Source organism: Oikopleura dioica, chromosome PAR (genome assembly GCF_907165135.1).
Source record: "Oikopleura dioica chromosome PAR, OKI2018_I68_1.0, whole genome shotgun sequence".
NCBI classification, from domain to species: domain Eukaryota; kingdom Metazoa; phylum Chordata; class Appendicularia; order Copelata; family Oikopleuridae; genus Oikopleura; species Oikopleura dioica.
Window position 1 is genome coordinate 15,460,895 of NC_137293.1, and position 15,282 is coordinate 15,476,176.

At 38.4% G+C, this 15,282-nt stretch overlaps 2 protein-coding genes across 2 annotated transcripts; both read right to left on the bottom strand.

The window, feature by feature from the left end:
• Window positions 1–1,280: 1,280 nt before the first annotated feature.
• Window positions 1,281–2,566, bottom strand: LOC145702093 (uncharacterized). The gene is made up of 4 exons (XM_081779304.1): window positions 2,279–2,566; window positions 2,130–2,232; window positions 1,713–2,092; window positions 1,281–1,665 (listed from the first exon to the last, which is right to left on the bottom strand). Exons 1-4 carry the CDS (start codon window positions 2,564–2,566, stop codon window positions 1,294–1,296), a joined length of 1,143 nt encoding a protein of 380 aa, XP_081635430.1. The 3' UTR covers window positions 1,281–1,293.
• A 2,094-nt stretch (window positions 2,567–4,660) lies between these two features.
• Window positions 4,661–6,951, bottom strand: LOC145703893 (uncharacterized). The gene is made up of 4 exons (XM_081781291.1): window positions 6,326–6,951; window positions 5,826–6,285; window positions 5,257–5,785; window positions 4,661–5,216 (listed from the first exon to the last, which is right to left on the bottom strand). The coding sequence occupies exons 2-4, from the start codon at window positions 5,934–5,936 to the stop codon at window positions 4,807–4,809; spliced, it is 1,050 nt and encodes a 349-aa protein (XP_081637417.1). The 5' UTR covers window positions 5,937–6,285; window positions 6,326–6,951; the 3' UTR covers window positions 4,661–4,806.
• Window positions 6,952–15,282: the final 8,331 nt, after the last annotated feature.

The following is a 15,282-nucleotide window of genomic DNA, read 5'->3' on the forward strand; positions in this document are numbered from 1 at the left end:
AAGCTGACATTCCCAAAATTTTTAACTTGACTTTTTTTTTAATTTCGATTATTTATTATAAGTGAAATTTGCTTTACAAGTAAAAACAATTTATTTTTTGCTGTTCCGTTGTTCCCTTTTTGAAGTCACGGAATTTCCGTTGAGCAATATTTTTAAAAAGTTCCATTTCAATTCAATTTTCTTGAGCGGAGATGCCCTCGCCGGCGTTTTTCATAACTGACTCTTGTATTGAGGGAAGTCGCGCCCTTTTATTTTCACATTCTTTCAATGCAATTAGAACAACGTTCGAAGGGTTGGGAAATCGCGCCCCGAGAATAATGTATTGAATTTGGCACAAGCGCTCCATTGCGGTTATTTTTAGTCTTCTCTGCAGCTTTTCTTGCATCAGATGCTCGACTACAGCGGAGTCACAGTACTTACAATTACGAAGCTCAAATGAAAATTGAGGCCGAAAATTTTTGGGGAAGGGTAAGGGTTAATTGATAGGGTGGGTCGAAGCAATGGCTTTTGATTGGCTGAAAAGGAACATGAAGGCTTATGATTGGCTCGAAATTTCAGTATCATCTTTCTTTCAAAAAGAGCTAGAAGAAGCCTTTTTTCGGACTTTGGAAAACAGGGGAAACGCAGATGGAGCTGGCCATTACGGCTTGAGCGACCCGAGCACGCCGCACGACGAATGCAAACGTCGTGGAAGACATTAGAGTCTTGACTCGAGCGGCCACACATGTCACCTTTTCCCCTCAAATTTTCGGACGATTCTAAACTTCAATTCGCCAATAACGACGAGTATACCCCCAACCACGGAAGAAATAACTGTATAATATATGCTCTAAAAAGTTCATAAAACGACATTTTCCCATGGCTCCGAACAAGGTGTGATTTCTTCCCTGACACGAGCCGGTACGAGCAGTCTACTTCTACAACATTTCATTTTTTTTCGCGAGTGTCGCCACGTGATCAGTTTTTGGAGTGATAAGACAGGATTTTAGAAGTCGTGTTTTTGGGAAAAGAAGGAAGGCGAGAAAAAGTAAATCTGCGCAGTTGCGCAAGCGACACAGATTCCAACCGTTCGAGGAGATGTCGTGTTCGACACATCCGACAAACACGACTGCCATCCGCCATTCCCTTTTTTCAATCTCCACTGTGGCAGAAGGTGCACGCTGCCACTGAAGGAATGTTTGATGACAAGTTCCGTAACTTTGCTTGAGAAAGAGATCCTCAGTTAGAAAAAAAAACAAACAGAGGAAATCGCAATCAACAGATTCTTTAGTCCTATTTTTATTGTTAATTCGATCAGAAGAAAGAAAAGATAAAAGCGATGGTTGACAGCAAGAACTTGCTTCTTGTTTTTGAGCTTGAACTTGTTGTGGTGTCAATTGTCATCGTGATTGGTTCGTCAGTTGTTGATTCAAGTATTGTTGCACTCGTAGTTTTGATGGTAACTGGGTCAGTAGTTGGCTCAAGAACGCAAAAATCGGAGTCTGTCGCGTAAAGAACCGGGTTTAAGCTGTAGGTAGAATGGTGACCGATGACTTCTGAGCTAACGAACACATCGTCATTGATTTCGATTCGCTCAATTGGATACCCTCCCGAAAAATCTTTGTCACTTCCGGACACAATATAGACAAATTGTCCATTTCTTATTGATGAGCAATAAGAACATCTCTAAAAATATTTTTACACACTGAGCACGTATTAAATTATATCTTCACCTCTTTGGTTTTTCCAATGATTGTCCATTCATTATCTTTTAATAGCCAGATATCTCTCGAGTCTCTAGATATAAAATCATCCGTGTAGTAATACCCACCGGTTAAGATCATTGCACCGCTTTCCAAACCGGTCAAAGTGTGGCACACTGACATTGGAGGATGATCCGCTAATGACAACCATCCGTTTTCTGAGAGACTTTCTACTTTGTGAAAAGCAATGACTTCGCTTCCATCACCACTGACCGTTGTTGGCTTTCCGTTGTAGTATCCAAGATGGCCATAACGATGGCCAAACTGCGATGAGTGTGTTATAGTCGCTTGAATTGTGTCAAACTCTTCGCATTTGTTACTATGATTGGCAAGGCCAAAGCAAATCAAGGCTAGAAACGCATAAGGAAAATCGAAGAGAAATTTCACCTTTTTCGCCGTTTTGAATCGTCAACGCTGCAGAACCTTCGGCATAATAATAATTCGATCGAACCGACAATTCTTCAAAGGAGCAGTCGACAAGCTTGACAATCTATAAACTAATTTAAGGCTCTCTCATTGATTTTAAGATAATTTACTTTATTAGTACCGGCTCCGTTATCTTCCCTGCCACCAAAAATGTACAGCTCGTTTTTGATCACGGCAAATGCAACTTCTTTCGCCGAGTTAGAGGGCCCAGTAATTGTTGGGTATGTTTGAGTCAACCCATCGTGGGAGATTATGAAGGAGTTCGGCAATTTGTTGAGGAGGATCAAAAAATTAAAACTATAAGGTTCCGAATCGCTCTGTTTCTTGGTGGAATTGGTGCAAGTCTCTTGTAAAATCGCGGCAGAAGCAAAAACGGGGAGAAGAAGAAAATTTCTCATCGTGTTCTACTGACAGTAGGAGCGAAATACGCTTATATAAATGGCCACAGTATAAATATTAGTTGACTTGATATTTGCGTTTCTCATCTTTATGAGCCCTCTTTATTAGTATGCTTGAATTTCTCCAAGCAAGATTCTTGATCAATTAATAGACTTTACGAAAATTCTGTCTCTTCCGCGCATGAATTTTCATACAGAACCCTAGAGCCGATAAGTGGCACTACAGTAAACGTTGCATCAAACTCGATAGAAAAATTTTCATTTCAGGAAAATGTGACGTAAAAATGTGGCATGGCATTTTCGCGCTTTTATTTCACTCCGTTCACACCGCCGCGCAATATGCCTTCTATTTCACTTATCACGTGATACATTCACTTCAGAATTCTACAGAGTGTTCTCATTATAGCGACTTGTTTCTTGTCCATTTGAGGCTTTTTATTGGTTGTTTCCATAGAAGAGGTCTTCGAAAAATGGTAAAAATCGTCAATTGAGTGAATACAGTCATGAAACCAATTTTTCGAAAAAGAAATCTGTCTTTCTCCTTAGAGCCAAAAACCAGAGACCGCAAAATAGAGCGGCACCTGGAGAAATGGGTGTTTAGAAAACGCACGCCGCTAATTTCGCGCGGATGGAACTGGCGAGAGTTAATTTTATTTGCGAAACCGTTTCTTCGCGAAATGATCTTCTTTACCAAATTGCAATTCGAAAAGAAGATAATACCGGCGATGGGGTTCGTGTTTTTGCGAAAAAAATAAGCTGAGATCGTGGACAGCCGATTTCACTAGAACTTTTCTAGCTTCTCGAAAGAAATTTCACGAAAAATTTTATTCGGTCAAAAAAATTAAGGGTGTCACATCGTTCTCTTATTGTAGCTTCGAATCGAAGCCTTCGATGTTATATGTAGAGATTATCGTCTATTTGGGTGCATTTTGCTCTACTGTACTTGTTTATCTGATGTTTTTAAATCCCTTATTTGTGTTATCTAAACCTCCCGGCGTCTTATAAACGTTTAGAAATCCGAGTGTGCATCCTGCGAAGTGCCCTTTTGCTTGAGCTTCTTTTTTTTCGGAAAAAATCGGCGGGCCCGTTCGCTCTCGTTACGGAACACTCACATCCTGTTGGTGCACATCGACCCTGTACTTTTCGGGCCTTTTTTCGCAGCGCCAATTTCGCAAATATTATACAAGCAGCAAAAGACTACAATTACCAGCAACTAAAGGGGGCTTATCCTCAAGATTAGATCAGAGGAATACAGAGGGAGAGACAGAAGACATCAGAAGTTGGGTTTTAAATTGGACGATGACAGATTTTGCCAAGATTAAATGTGGATTTTCTGACGAAGTAAAATCGACTTACGAGTGTGGTCAAACGTGCCAGGTGGAATTGAAGCCCCATAATTCGTAAATTGTATTTTAGCCCCGACAAGCTGCCACCACCAAACGGATGCTTGTCACCTTATCAGACGGAAAAAGTTCTTTCGATTTAGCAAATTGCCCACGTTTTGGACTCAGAATCTAATCACTTGACAAGGTTTCACTACTTTTGTGAACTGTTTACAGTATACTCTTTTTGAGAAGAGACTCAAGGTTCTTTCGGTTCATTCCTGATAAAAATCAAAGAGTTTATGCGCAAGATTAAATCTTAATTTGATTCTCCCTGAACCTGTCCCTTTCTCTTTAGAAAACGATTTTTTCAAAGGATCCACCCTTAATTTCATAAATCAAGTTGATTATCGAATATGAAAAGAAACTGTTTTCCCTTGATTTTGTACGCTTTTATTGCAAAATTATCAACGCAAATTTTATTGCGTTTGAAATTGCAGTTACCTTTGAAAGTCAAAAATTGAATTAAAACCTGATAAAAAATGAAAAATCGAAACTTTTGAGCTTTCTTGCGTCGCATATTTTTTGAAGCTGACGTTTACAAAAATATTCGATTAGTTGTGAACCTGTCTTTGTCGAATTGGGAACTTGACGGTTCCATTGTTTGATCACGTGAGGAAATATCGTGACGAGTGGAAGGCGCATTTGACGAAATCCACGATGCAATGGGACCGGGCGGATAAAATTCCACGCAACAGTGGAATTCCTCTTTCCTAACTCAGGAATCCCGAAACGCCACGATACATCGATAGGATAATTCCACTGTTAGAATTTGACTGCAATCTTCATTACAGAAACAAGGATTGAGCTGAATTTAGTGTCGTTTTTTTTTTATTCACAGAATGAGATTATTTTTATTCAATTTCCAAAATGGAGTTGATGATTAAGAAGTTGTTCTAACTTCTCCTCAGTATAGGAAAGAGAAATTGTATAAGCTTGAGGGAGTAAATACCACTTGTTTTTTTCCATGCTACTAACATTTTCATTAACCAGAGTCATAAATTCTTGATCTTTCCCAATATATCGGAAATCGCCCGTTTCTTCACTGTAGGATCTTGAAACCATTTCATCATTGGCGTAATAAGGATTTCTTAGCGGTATTTTCACTGTCATTTTATCTGTTTTCAAATCGGTATTTTGAACGATGTATTCGTCGTTCTCAATCCTATCAACAACCATTTGATGAAAGTAGACATCATTGTCATCACGTAGATAAGCCGCTGTGACAGTAAGTGGACGTTCGAATTTGTAATTTTCATGAAGCAAAACTTCAAAACTATTTATATACGTTTAAACCGAATGTTAAACCTGATTCAAAGTCGAAAATAGTTTCTTCCAAGTCGGTTTTCAGTAATTTTATCATGTCCCAGCCACTTGGACAGATATATGTCTTGAACTTTAGCCGTCTAAGAAGTAAATCGATCTCACTTTGTTGAAAATCTTTCTCCAAGTCAGTCGGGTTAAGATTGAGACCCGCCAAGCTTCGAGGATAAACAATCATTGTCAATGCAGAGAATATATATTCAAATGACCACATAAAATTTTCTTTAACACCAAGATCGTTTTTAATGGCGTGTCGTATAAGTGTTGTTATCGTTATTGGAACGCAGAGACTGGTGTCTCTCTGATCAAGTACATTTCTTGTTATATAATTGAAGTCTGAGCATGTATATTTATTTAAGCTTTGACGAAGATCTGACATTCCAATAGATTTTGTCAGATTTGGATCGTCAAGCATCAATGATGGCGAAGCGTTTTTTAATGATACTATTGAAGAAAATTGTCTCAATTGCCACCATGTTGCATATTTTCGTTTTAGCCACTGTGCATTAGAAGACTAAAACTTCGAAAATCATAAGGATTTATCAAATAATTACTTCTAAAATTGATGAAATCTCCTCTTCCCCTTTCTCGTCGATTGGATTGAAAATAAGACTCCAAGCTGTTTTCCAATCGCAGAACATGAAAATCACCCAATTTGAAGACATTTCGGAGCCATAATTTATGCCGCAATTATTTTAGGTTCGCCATTTTTTAACATAACATTATCTGGCTTTATATCCCGGTGCGTAATGTTTTGTGCAAACAAATATTGTTCTGCCAAGCCAATTTTACTTGACATAGTTTTTCGTTCGAGTACGGTCAAATCTTCATCCTTGAGTCGCTTTCGTAAATTTTCATCGCAGAACTCCATTATTGTTATCCAACCTATGCAATCATCGCATTCAAAATCAAGACGGTAAAAAATTTCGACATTAACAAAATGTTTGATGATATTATCATGATAAGGGATCGTATTTGGCCAGCTTTCAGTTTCATCGCAAAATGGTGTGTACTCTTAATGACTTTCTTGAACTTAATGGTCAATCAAGCATACCGGAGGAGAAATGAAATCGAAAATCTAAATCTTCAAAAGAAATTTGATTCGTGAATAAAGCTGGATCGAATGCTTGAACTCTTACTGCCATTTCAATTTGTCCAAATATCTGTTTGACGACTAAAGCTTCTCCTCCAACAGCTAAAACATCCACCAGTAATGAATTATCCAGAAACCATCTTCCTCGCTCCTCTTTCAACTCCGATCTGTATATGGTTTTATCCATCAAGGCTGGATTATTATTGAGAAGCGGAATTTGAAATCCATTGGGGTCTATCTCTGATTGCATATTCCCAAAATTAGAAAACCCATAGAAATTTAAGTCTGCCTGCATATCTGGAATTCGCCACGCAACTTCTATCTTTGATGGAGCTTTTCCATTTGGGGTCTCTCCAGATTTAGCAAAAAGTTTGACCCAGCCTCCAAGTTGCATGAATCTTCTTCCAAGCTCCATTCGACCGATAGATAAAATAAGTCTATCCTTATCATTTCTAGATGTCTCCCGTTTTATTTTCGGAAAAAAATTCTTCAACCAGTTTTCGACGTTCTCTTTAGTCAATGGCGGTGGGTGAGTTCCAATTTTACACGAAACAAGAACATTTTCGCAAGAATCATCTGATTCGTACTCAAAAAAATCTTGCCGCGGTCTTAGCTCATATTGACGTATCATATGGACTCCAGACAAAAGTGTAAACGCTGAACTCGCAAAACTTTCTTTGTTTTTCTCAACGAAGTGCGAGTTACATCTTAGCTCCTGTTTATTTTCATAGAATGCAAGTTTCTCTCGAAAGATTTGTAAAGACAAGTGAAAGTTTCGAAGAAAATTGTTGACTTTCTCGCCCGAAAACAATTTAAGAAATAACAAGCACGCGTGGATAAAGAATCTCAAATCTGGCGCGTGTTTAAACGTTGGGTTGGTGATTTTACTCTTACGACTTAGATTTCACGCTTCTCGTCGGGAGACGCGCGCCGCAGCAGAAAAGTACACCCTTCGATAATTCCCTTGCTATTTTCTCTTGCATATGTATTTTGGCAGGGCATCGAATTTTCCGCTCGCAAATGCGCGCCTTTAGATATGCACAAATTTTGGAAATCAAATTCAAATCCAAGCGCAAATGATTCTTTATCCAATTTTCTTACTTGAAAGGAGCTAGCCGTAATTCTGTTTTTGATGCCATGATCCAACGCCGTCAAAATGACCTTTGCTTTCCGAGAAAGCGGCCCCTGTCACTTTCGAAAGCAATCGAATTTGCGGACAACTCAAAAAGTCATCGAATATCAACTTGGGCCGCTGTTCAAAATCAGCGAAAAACTGCAAAATCGCGATTTTAAGCAACTTTCAGTATATTCTCTTGTAAGCTTCTCGTGAGTTTGTTTTTCACCTTTTTAAATGAGCAAAAACGACTAATCTTTTCTATTAAATAATTTGTAAATATTCGTTAGAACGTGTTGGATAAGGTGACCGGATTGAAATTGACAAGGTAACGAGCAGCCGCTTGTTCCGCAAAGCAAGTGACAATTGATCATGTTATGTGTTCACTCGCTATTACAAGTATTTTTTGTAACAAAGCGGCGAACAGATCTTAGTTTACTTGTAACTCATTATCCATTGTAATAATTTGTTATAATAATTTATCCAACGTCATTATTTTTAATGATTTACGCTCAGCATTAAAACTTCTTGCTTTCCCTGACGACTTTTATAATCAAGAAACGGGAAATAAGCAAAGGTTGCACTTTTTCTTTTGGCCATGATAAAATTGCGAATGCAAGTTTCTTTTTCAAGTTGCATCTGCTTGTTACAAGAAAAGAAGACAAGATAAGTGGGAGAATAATTGGCGTTAAACGTATGTATCACAATAAGGGACATCGTCAATTACGTCCGCAAGACGGGAAGGGGGCAAAATCTCACGGCTCTTCTGACGTACACTTGCTGTATATTTCGCGGTTTACCGAAACGACGCAATTTTCACTTGAATAGCTTATTGAATCGCAATCTTCGGAAAACAGAGTGACACCCTTATTTCACTTCGCAAAATAAGGGCCTTAGCCTTACTCTCAACCTAACCCTAACCCTACGAAACTGAGTCTTGTTGGGCGGTGAGTAATTAAAGGTGTTTTAAATTAGGATGAACTCTCTCCTTGCGCCGTGGCGGGTGAAAACGAAAAGATGGAACTTCGCGACCTTTGTCGCTTTATCACTCCACCTGATCAGTGCACTCTCGGACCTAATGATTTTACGCTGAACTCGTCACTTCCATACTTATCCCATTTTCACCAGCGTCATTATTTAGAAAGATTCTGGCATCGAGACAAAGTGAACAAAATGGCACTTTGTTTGTGCAAATCTTATCAATTAGAAATCTCAGTCTCTTTATTTGGTCTTTACAGAATCGTTTTTAATGAAAAATAACAGTAAAAACAACATTGTCCAATGACAAATTCAGAAATTTTAAAAATTCTAGTTTTTCTTTGAGAAAAAATTCAAAATAGCTTTTTTGTAGCGCCTCCTGAATTTTCTTGCTTGCCGGTTTGTAGACTCGCTAGATCTGCGTCTCATACTGTAAGCTACGTTATTTCCAAGTCTGTTGTATCCAATCAAATCGGCGGCGACGAAGGTCGTGGATGATAATGCCAGGGTGATGATGGAAGGCTTCATCTTGGGAAAATACTATTACAGTATAAATTCAATGGAAAAGCGTCTTGATTTATATACAAAAAGTTACATAAGAGTTCTTACGTAACACTTTATGATAATATCCTTCCATATGTCACTGCCAAGGATGCAGAATCGTCGCTGTTGTAGACAGGATATTCTTCCACCTTGATTCCATTTTTGGGATCGATTCTAACAGAAAACGAAGCACTGATCTCATCCTGTCTTGTCGACGAGTTTTGCCATCTCTTTTATGTATGCTCAGCTCGATAAATTATTATTCTTAGAATTCTAGTTGATGTCCGGTCCAAACAAGTTCCACTATCTTATCAAAAATGGGATGAAAGAGTGTTGATCTTGTTCCAATCCTTCCAGAACAACTTCCTACTTACCCTTGGCTTTGGCGTGCAGACAGCAGATCGTCGAAAAATCCACTGCCCAAAGTTATTTTATTCCGTGGCATACATTTTTCTGGCGCTGGAAAAGCAAAATTCACTGTATTAAACTTTAAATTGAAATCTTGCCACTTGGAGTAATCTCTAAGGGCCATCGTCAAAAGGGTTCCAAAAGGAGCTTTCAGCATCCACGTATAATCCGATGCCGATCTGTATGTGATAATCTACCCATTAATATTCACACACGAAGCTCATCCCTAAGTGCCCAGTCGTGGCGAGCTCCTTAGGTCCTTACCATTCCCCGGCCCGCTGCCAGTTTCAAACTTTTCTGACCCTAGCAACAGTTAAACTAGCAGAAATCAACAATCTTGATTTCCAAACGCACAAATGCAAATCGAGGCCATAGCTGGTGTGGACTAGGAAAGTTGGAGTGAGCATGAATTTGCAAAATTATGGCAAGATGTTCTGCGCGGAATGCGTTTATACGGCCGTGGGAAAACCTCCAGCGCGAGAGATGGCAGCCAGACACTAAATCGCGCAATTTTTGTGTTTTCGAAAAATGTTCAGCATGATTTTGAACGATTACGAGCTGTTTTGAGCGCTAAAAGGGATACGATCGGTTTAATCAAATTTTTATGACGTATTTTTAGTTTAGTATGTGCTTCGTTTTCTCTATAATCATTCGAAATATGAAGAAAAAAAAAGGAAATTTATAACATATTTTGTTGGGCGGATATTGCCTGTCATGCGCACTCTATTCTGACTTGATTCAAGAGAGCACTAAAAATTCTTACAATGCTAATTTGCCTTTTCATAAGCGTGCGAAACGCCTATATAGAGATCAGTTCGTCAATTTTCGGATATGTCTGAAGTGATTGAAAATGAGTCCAGTGGAACAGAAGATCTCGACGAGACTATTGAGACGAGTACTAGAAAGCTGAAAACAGATAGAATCGCTTTGATAAAGAATAAAAACCGCCAAAGAAAAAGAAAAATGAGGGAGATTGACGCCGAGCTCGCAGAAACTCGGGATAAAAATCAAAAGCTCGAGCATGATTTTAAAGAGAAACAGGATCAAATCGCTTCTTTGAGGGAAAATCTTCGTAAAAATGTGAAAGAAAAGGATGAAAATAACAAGAAGCTTGCGAAACTTCTCAATGATAAGAAAATTTTACAACTAGTGCATGAACGAGAATCGCTGGATGTTCTCGGTAAATACCGTTTTTCTTCGAAAGAAACGGGGTAAAATCGTATTTTTAGAAGAGATTGACGAAGACTTCATTAAGGAAGCGGTTGATTGTAGAGTTTGTTTGGATTCATACAATTCTTCGACAAGGTAGGAAATTCAGTATTGGTCACATTTGCAGGTTGATATACTGTGAATTTTTTAGGCAAAAAGTATGTCTGATTTCCTGTGGCCACCAATTTTGCAATCAGTGCATCAACTCCTTAATCGAAAAATTTTGTCCCACCTGTAGAAGAGAATTCAGCGAAAATCAAATTCTAAAGCTTTTCTGAGCAATAAAATAAGCCTTTCTATGAAATAATAAGCAACAATTTTAAAAGTCAATTTAAGTATTCTATAGAACGAAAAATTGGTTGAGTAAGAGACCCCTATTTTAGACTCTTTCGTCAAGTATGCAGGCAGCTGACATTATCTAAACGGATTTAGGGATTTGGCCCTTTTGAGGATCTAGGAAGGTCATCGACTCGCTGCGGTCAGTCCAGATTTCACTTTCTAAGACGATAAGACTCTTCTAAGGCCCAGTTTCTAACGCAATCGTCCTACATCTTTACATTTTTGAAGCAATATTCAAAATTGCAAATGTTCAATTTCAGAAAAAAAAGAATAGATTACGTAAAACGGCGAATAATTGCTCCCCGTCATGAAAACAGTGATGGATGTCCGTTCATAGAAACATCAATCGACAGGTGTTGCTTGCGCTCATGGCTGACAGAAGTTGCGACTGCCGCGCTAAATTCATTATGATTAACAATTTGTGCATTACAAGGATGATCCCAGCTTATGCGCACCAGTCTGCCAAGAGCGTTGTCCGACGCAAAGTACCACTCGACTGTTATCTCCTTATTAAACCCTTACTCAGCCGAATTGTCATGCGCTGCTGATGTTGCCGTTCTACTGTACTGTAATTAAGAAATTGGGATATCGACAGTTTCTTTTTTGGTTGAAGCTCTTTGGATCTTATCTTGTTTTTTGACTGTATTACAGGCTGTTCAGAAGCTATGAAAAAGATTTACAAGTCGGCTTAGGGAATGCTCGATGACGTATTTTTTGCTTGTTAGAGCTTCAATTTTTCTGATAGCTTAGTATTTAGGAGGACTAAGAAGATTAAGTCTTTCTGAAAATTGGCTCATTTCTTAAAACAAACTTAAGGGTAGATGGCTCGAATCAACGAGAAATTAGGGCAATATTGACCGAGATTTGGACCAAATTCTAGACAAATCAGATTTCCGCATTCGGCTGGTAGGCCAATCAGATTTCATAAAAAAAGTTAAGAGTTCTGTCTCGACCCCAAAATTAATGTCTTATTTTTTTCATGAAAAGCAAAAAAAAAATTTTTTTATCCTTTTTCTGACTCATATTTGAAGAAAATTTTCAATAAGTAAAAGTGTAAATTGAATCAAGGAAGATGACTTTGGGTCGGTACGTTGCCAAAATGTTTGAAAAACATTGTTATAATGCAAATGCAAGGGATGAAGTTTCTTCCGCGTATTCTGCCACATCCTGACAACAAGCTGGACACCGTTGACCTTATCACGTGAACGTGTTCCCAGCGTTTTACATTTTATTTTGAAAAGATTCGATTAGGCCTCCAAGAAACTTTCCCTAACGGTCAATTAGTGATATTTAGCAGGTTGGAGGAGAAGCAAAAATTCGCTGAGTTTTAGAAATCTGAGACGAGAGGAACGACCAAATTATGGGTTTATCAGCTCAATTTGGACAGTTTAGCTATTTTTCCTAAAGCAACTGTATCTTGCTTATTATTTGGCATTTGGAAAACTTCTCCTTTTTTAAAAACAAAAGAAATCAAAATGAGTTTTTTTCTGCTCTTGAACTTTAAATGACATGATTAATCGTCCTCAGATAAAATGTCGAAAAGTTAACTAATCTTACAAATCGGTCAAAGTATAAACACACGTTTTTGACATTGAGGTTCCGTTTCATTTGACGATAATTCATCATCAAAAATTTGATAAATGAGAAGCTTCTTTAGAAGAAAAAAACTACAGAATAGAAAACGCTCCATTTTGGTAACTACGGTCAGTGAAGGCTGACGGTTGAATCGAGCTTTATCTCCTTAATTTGCGGCGAAATGGGCAGGCTCGGTTCTTTGAAACGTTCGAGCGCGGGACATTGGCGATGGAGTCCCCGAGTTCTAGTGGCGACGGGCTCTATCTGTTATTTCTGTCAAAGTGGCCGCCTCGAAAGAGCTCAACAACTTGGAAACAAGTGAACCGGCTGCGCTCAATTTACATTTCCAATTGCTTCTCTTTTTCTAATTGAAATTGAGTTTCGCGTTTAGAATAAAAAATCAGCTGTGAAAAGAAAGATCGAAAAAAGGGGGTAAAATTCTGCTGGAATCCGAATTCAAGCATCGTATCTCAGAAATAAAAGAATCCTTGCAATTTCCGTCATCACTTCGCAAAAATTCTTGATCGAAGATTTTCGTGATTTTCCCACGATTTTTTGGTACGACTCATTTCCCCGATTTTTTTCGTTGTAGCTAGTATGATGGTTTCAAAGCATCTTTATCAAGTGTCCTTGTTTTTTCGTATCAGCAGAGAGGTAATTAAAATCTTCTTCGTCATCATTTGGTGTCAACCTATAAAACCGGCTCTTTCGAGCAATAAAACCTGACGACAGTAAAAACTGATAGGAGGTTGTTATCATAGCGGAAAGCATTCGTATTCATCATATATTTTCCAACATGAAGGTCACTTCTCACCAAAAAGAATTAACTAAAGAAAAAGTCGTGTCATGGTTAGAAAATTTTACAAAGAAATTGGAAAGATGGACGAGCAGAGATGATTTGGATAGATTGATTTTATCCGCTGAGAGAATGTATTTTCAAGAAGAAGATGGTTCTGAGTGGACACAAATGGAAATCCAAGATGAAGAGGCGATCGTATTATTTTCAGGAGAGCGTGAAAAATTTAAGTTGAATTTGTTTCAGAAGAAAATTCTCGCTGAAAATCCTGAGTTTCGCGGAAGAATTATTCGACGAACAGATTTAAAAGAAGAAGTTGGGGATTGGATTCTCGACAATTCTTTTCAGGAGAAATTACTATCAAGTGGTGGAGAAGCGATCGTTTTGAAAGAGAAATTTGAAGGACTTGAGCTTGCTGTTCGAGTTCAATGCTTTGATCCAGCGTTATTTACAAAGAAAAAGAATGAAGAAATGAAATTTGAAATCAATCTTTCAAAAGACTTTGAAATCGCCGAAGATTTTATGCCATATAGTCCATCTCTAGGCCTCGGACGTAAAAAATCATCACCACCAGCCGGTCGTCGTACGGTAACAAGAGTAGGCTCATTCGAAATCTCTTAAAAAGGGCTTTCTGTTAAGCTAATAAAAAAACTGGGCCCTGTCCTCCTTTTTCGAGATATTTGATTTTGAAGGTAAGCTTCGAAAAATATTTTTCAAAATAACTCGTAACAGAAAGGGACGTCTTTTTTACGTCCGAGGCCTATCCATCTCCCGAAGATCAACGGCGAAACGGACTAAATGGCATTCCATCGCATCCAAATGTGATCAAACACTTTTGCAATATAGAGATCTTCTCAACTATTGATGATGATCAGGAAGATTGCCTTGGCTGGGTGACAATCATGGAATGTTGTGATGCTGATCTAAGAAGCAGGCTGAAGGCGAATGACTTAACTTTAGATGAAAGAAAAAGAATTGCGATTGGAGTCTGGAATGGATTGGAATATTTCGGGAAAATAGGGATCAGGCATGAAGACCAAAAGCCCGAAAATATTCTTCTCAGAGATGGAGAAGCAATATGGATCGATTTCGGCATACTCAGAGATGTAACGGGAAGAAAGAGTTATCGTCAAATGGGTTACACGCGTCGAGGAAGCAAGTACATGAGGATCAGTAGCCTTTGTGAGTTTGCAGTAGACGTATTCTTTTTATATTCGCTTTTTATCTAGATGCTGGCTCTGCCGCATTTGCTGGTAGTTACTCACTTTGTGGTAGGCCAGGTATTGGTGGTAATATCATGTATATTCTTATTCTTTGCGACTGGAAGACTGGATGGTATCTATGTTTTCATCCAATTGATGATGGTACACAAACAATGATTGGCGAAGAGCTCGAGGTAAGAGGATCACCTAAAATCGCTTTTAAAAAATACAAAAGGCCTGTAATGCAGAGTGGCTGACAGTTACTGAGCTAAGCAAATACTCAAAGCCAGTACAAAAAATAGAAAATGTATCGAAAATTGTTTCGCTCAAAAACATTCCTTCTCATATTTGTCTTGACGACGAGAATTTGACGAAGTCTTATGGGATGGCATTCCTGAAACAACGTCTGACCAGATATCTAAATAAGGATTTTGAAAATTTGACAAAGAATGTTCTCGATCAAGGAGACAGCGATCTTTGCGTTCCCATTTCGGTCAGTGTTCTTATCCGATGGGCAATCAAGAATGATGTGAAGCTTGACGAGTCGTACATGGACTATATTCTGCAAACATATTTCAGTATTGATATAATTTTCCCTACATTAACGATGATTGTTTATCCTCGGAGTCTTGCTGGATTTACTCTCAACCCGAAACGAGAAGAAAAAGGATTCCAAGAAAACAAAATCGAGCTTCTTTTGAAGCGACTCAAGTATCCAACTTATTTCTTTGAAAGTGGATGGAATATGATCAGA